This window comes from Vicia villosa, unplaced genomic scaffold (assembly GCF_029867415.1).
Source record: "Vicia villosa cultivar HV-30 ecotype Madison, WI unplaced genomic scaffold, Vvil1.0 ctg.000715F_1_1, whole genome shotgun sequence".
NCBI lineage: Eukaryota > Viridiplantae > Streptophyta > Magnoliopsida > Fabales > Fabaceae > Vicia > Vicia villosa.
This window is the reverse complement of record NW_026705323.1, coordinates 344,319-348,799: the sequence shown is the minus strand read 5'-3', so window position 1 is coordinate 348,799 and position 4,481 is coordinate 344,319. Positions and strand designations below refer to the sequence as shown.

At 38.9% G+C, this 4,481-nt stretch overlaps 1 protein-coding gene across 1 annotated transcript; it reads left to right on the top strand.

Annotated features, from left to right (window-relative positions):
* Nucleotides 1-247: 247 nt before the first annotated feature.
* On the top strand, nucleotides 248-2,116 carry LOC131630664 (uncharacterized). The gene is made up of 2 exons (XM_058901424.1): nucleotides 248-1,197; nucleotides 1,477-2,116. Exons 1-2 carry the CDS (start codon nucleotides 248-250, stop codon nucleotides 2,114-2,116), a joined length of 1,590 nt encoding a protein of 529 aa, XP_058757407.1.
* Nucleotides 2,117-4,481: the final 2,365 nt, after the last annotated feature.

Here is a 4,481-nt window from a genome sequence, read left to right as displayed (position 1 = left end):
ATATTTTCCTCAATCCCGATTCATGGAGGCCAAAACGGCAATCGCGGTTTTCAACCAAGGAAGCAATGAATCCTTAAATGAGGCTTGGGAAAGATTCAAATCCATGCTTAGAAAATGCAAGGGTCATGGTTTTGATGCTCTCACACAAATTCACATCTTCCGCAATGGGCTTCAACCGGTGCACAAGACACTTTTGGATGCTACCGCGGGTGGATCTTTAATGTCAAAAAGCACGGAGGATGCAATAATGATAGTTGATCGTATGGCACTCAATGATCTCCAAACTCAACATGATAGGAGTCCATCACAAAGAAAGCCGGGTGTTTTTGAATTAAACACCAATGATGCCATCCTTGCTCAAAACAAGATTCTCTCTCAACAAGTTGAGTTACTCACCAAGCAAATGTCGAAGCTTCCACAACAAATGAAGGAAATTCATGGGATGCAAATGACATCTCACGTAGCAAGTTGTGAACTTTGTCAAGGTGACCATCCTACCGGGTTTTGCCCTCCTCCCGATGGTGAAGAAGTGAATTATGTCAACAATCAAAACCAAGGCTATCAATGGCAACCTCCACCTCACAACAATCCTTACCAAAGAAACAACCAAGGATTCCAACCTTCACGATTCATCAATCAACACTATCAACATCAAAGTCCTTATCAAAGTTCAAACCCACAAGGCCAAGGTCAACAATCTCAAGGTGGAAGCTCAAAGTTGGAAGACACTCTTACACAATTCATGCAAGCATCCATGGCTAATCAAAGGAGTAATGAAGCGGCCATAAAGAATTTAGAAAATCAAGTGGGTCAACTTGCAAAGCAATTGTCCGAGCAACAACCAGGAGCATCCTTTTCCGCCAACACCCAAACCAATCCAAAGGAGCATTGCAAAGCCATTGTTACAAGAAGTGGGAAGGAGGTGAATAGTGGCGTAAATAAAGAGGTTATAGTGGAAGATGAGGAGGAAATAATAGTTGAAGATGAAGAGGAGGAAGTGACAGTTGAAAATGAGGGAGAAAAGAGTGAGGAGAAGATAGAGGAAGAATTAGTTGAAAAAGAGCAGAAAGAAAAAGAAGAAAGAGAGAAAAATGACAAAAAAGTGAAGAGGAATAAAAAGAGAAATGAGAATGTGAGCACAATTCCTCTCCAACATCTACCTTACCCGCATGTGCAATCAAGGAAGGAAGACGCAAGGCGCTACGCTCGATTTATGGATATATTTAAACAACTTCACATAAATATTCCATTTTCCGAAGCATTGGAGAAAATGCCCAAGTATGCAAAATTCATGAAGAAGATGCTCACAAAGAAAAAGAAGTACACGGATGAAGAGACAGTTGTGCTTGATGCTCATTGTAGTGCAATTATTCAAAAAACTCCCCCTAGAAAGGAAGCCGATCCAGGACGAGTCATTTTACCGATCACCATTTGAGGTAACTACATTACTAATGGTTTGGTTGATTTGGGGTCTAGCATCAATTTAATACCTTTATCCGTTGTCAAGAGATTGGGGAACATTGAGATGAAACACACCAGGATAACTTTGCAACTAGCCGATAAGTCCATCATTTCACCATATGGAGTTGTACAAGACATGCTGGTAAAAGTGGACAAATTTTTGTTCCCGGTTGATTTTGTGGTAGTCGACATGGAGGAGGATCGTGATGTGCCATTAATACTTGGAAGACCATTCATGAAGACCACCCGAATGATGATTGATATCGATGATGGGATTATGAAAGTAAGGGTGCAAGATAAAGAAGTAATTTTTACTCTTTTTGAGTCTATGAAGCCTCCTAAGGATGAACATGACAACTTCCGAATCGATGATAAAAAAGGAGAAATCATTGAGGTGGAGAATCAATTTCACAAGGATAAGGACAAGGCAAATCATGAGGGAAAGACTCATCACAAAAACTTTAAAGTTGGACAAATGGTGCTTGTGTGCAATTCAAGACTCAAGGTGTTTCCTAGCAAGTTAAAGTCAAAGTGGTCAGGGCGATTTGTTGTGAAAGAGGTGCGAAATTATGGATCCATTGTGGTGGAGGACCCTAAAACACAAGAAAGCTGGACTGTAAAGGAACGAAGACTCAAAGTCTACCACGATGGATAAGCAAGCCACGATGGTGTGTCATTTTGCCCGTCGAGCCTTGATGCATCATTGATAAGTGCCAAAATGTTGTTATTTTGAGTATATAATTGTGGCACTTATCGATTCTATTCATTCCGTTTTTGTAATAAAATCCCCACTTTTGTGTATATATTCACATTATTTAGTTTTCATATGTTTTATATACCGTTTAATAGTTTTTCCTTTGTTTTTATAGGTATTCATGCTTATTGGAGCCTTGAGGAATAAAGTGTCGAAGGCACGGCTCCGATTGCGCGATTTTGGATCAAATAAGCAAGATTTGTGCAGAGAGGTCCGCTTAGCAGCGTCTAAGCGCGCTTTCCAGTGGCGAACCAATTTTCCTGGCCGCTAAGCGGAGCCCTGTTTACTATTCTAGATATTTTTGTAATACGTGTAGTCCGCTCAGCGAGGTTTGGCCGCTAAGCGGCCGTAGCAGAAATTGTGTTTATATTTCTTCATTTGTAACATTTCTAGGGTATGGGTTGGGTATTTTTGAGTCCCAACACCATCAACTTCATTCTTAGAGTAGAATTGGCTTAGAAAACAACTTCGGAGGTTGCATAAGGATGATCGGGGGTGGATTGAGCGTCGAACGGAGCTGACAAACCGGGAGATCTTCGGTTCATTTCTCTTCTTCTTTGTGTATTTCTCTTTGGTTGGGTTTGTTTGTATATTTACTTGAATCTTATGTATATTTACCGATTATAACGTTATATTTAACTTGCTTTATAAATCTGTGTTGATATTGTTCTGGATTTTTGCTCCGTGCTGGAGATTTGAGTTGCTTTAGAGATAAACTGCTTGAATCTTTATCTAGGATGATATTCTGTTGGTTCTGAACTCTAGAGATAGATTTAGAGCTAGCATTCACTGTTTGTATCTATTCTTAATGCTTTCGTGTTTGAGCGGCGCGCGAGAGATCGCCGATGCGAGAATACGGATGTTCTCGTGACTTCGCGTTAAAGATAACCTTAGTTGTGAGATGATCTCGTTTGTGCTCCAGAGATGGACGCTTATGTGAGAGATACGTGATGACATAGATGAGTATCGTAGGTTGAGTATAACAGGTTGGTAAGTGTATGTTTGTGAAGAGTGAATATATTTACATTCCTGATAAGTTATTTCTCTTCTAAGAATGTGTTTATTCTTTTACTGTCTATATCTTTGTTTACTTTTTGCTCATTCAAACCCAAGCTCGAAATCATAGAAACTGTTGAATGGCATCTCTCCATCTCTGAGGACGATAATTCCCGGATCAATATTTCCAAATCTTTTTTGTTGCTTGCCCTATACTGCATTCAACAAAATGGCGCCGTTACCGGGGATGGTTGTGATTGCATCGCAATAGTTTCCGTGGTCTTGATCTTTGTATATATCGTATATATTGTATAGTTTCACTTGTATATATACTTACTTGTACATGTTTACTTGTTTATGTTCACCATATAGTTTTACTTGTATATGTTACATACAAGTATACTTTTGTTGGTGAATGTTGGTGAAACATGTTGATCTCGGATTAGCTCTTACAAATCTTCACTTTTCAACTCATGCATCCAACATTCACCAACTTTCTCTTTGTGTATGTTAATAGTTATAAGTGTTTCATGTTTGTATATATGTGTTTGTTCATGTACATATTTGTATACTTGTGTTTTCCTTTATGTTCGCTTAATCATTGTATATATTTGTACCAGTAACATTTGTTGAGTGGTTGGTTAGGAAACTTTCTTTAGGCTTGTGCGGTGAGACGTTACCATGGCATAACGAGAGGAGGCTACTTTCCAAACACCAAAACAATAAAGGCGTCGAGCTAACGACGTAAAACAAGCGCTTGTTGGGAGGCACCCCAACGGTTGTAAATTTTTGTCTATATTTCAGTATTTGAGGTATTTAGGTGAAGTGGAGGAAAATTGGAACAGGTGTTTCTGTTCTGATTTTTCTGGTTTTTCTGTCATCCGCTAAGCGAGCCTAGCTCCGCTAAGCGATGACGGTAAAATTTTGTTTTTCTGCTCTGTACCAGTGGGGTTCCCATTCCACTTGGTTCACTCATTTTTCCCACTTTCACCAAGGCTAATTAGTAGTATATATTAGTTTTCTTTTTCTAATTCTTTTATTGGTTGTTTGTACTTGAATTTTGTCGGTGATTCGAAGATTTTTGAGGTGATTTTCCAAAGCTTGAGTGTTTCAACTTGCGGATGTATGGTAGGATATTATTTTTGAAGTTGTATCATTCAAGGTACTCATTTATCGCTTTCTATAGCATAACATGTTTAGGATACTTTTCATTTGTAAAATTACCATACCATTCATTCTTTTGCATTACTTGCTTGTTGATTGAATCACT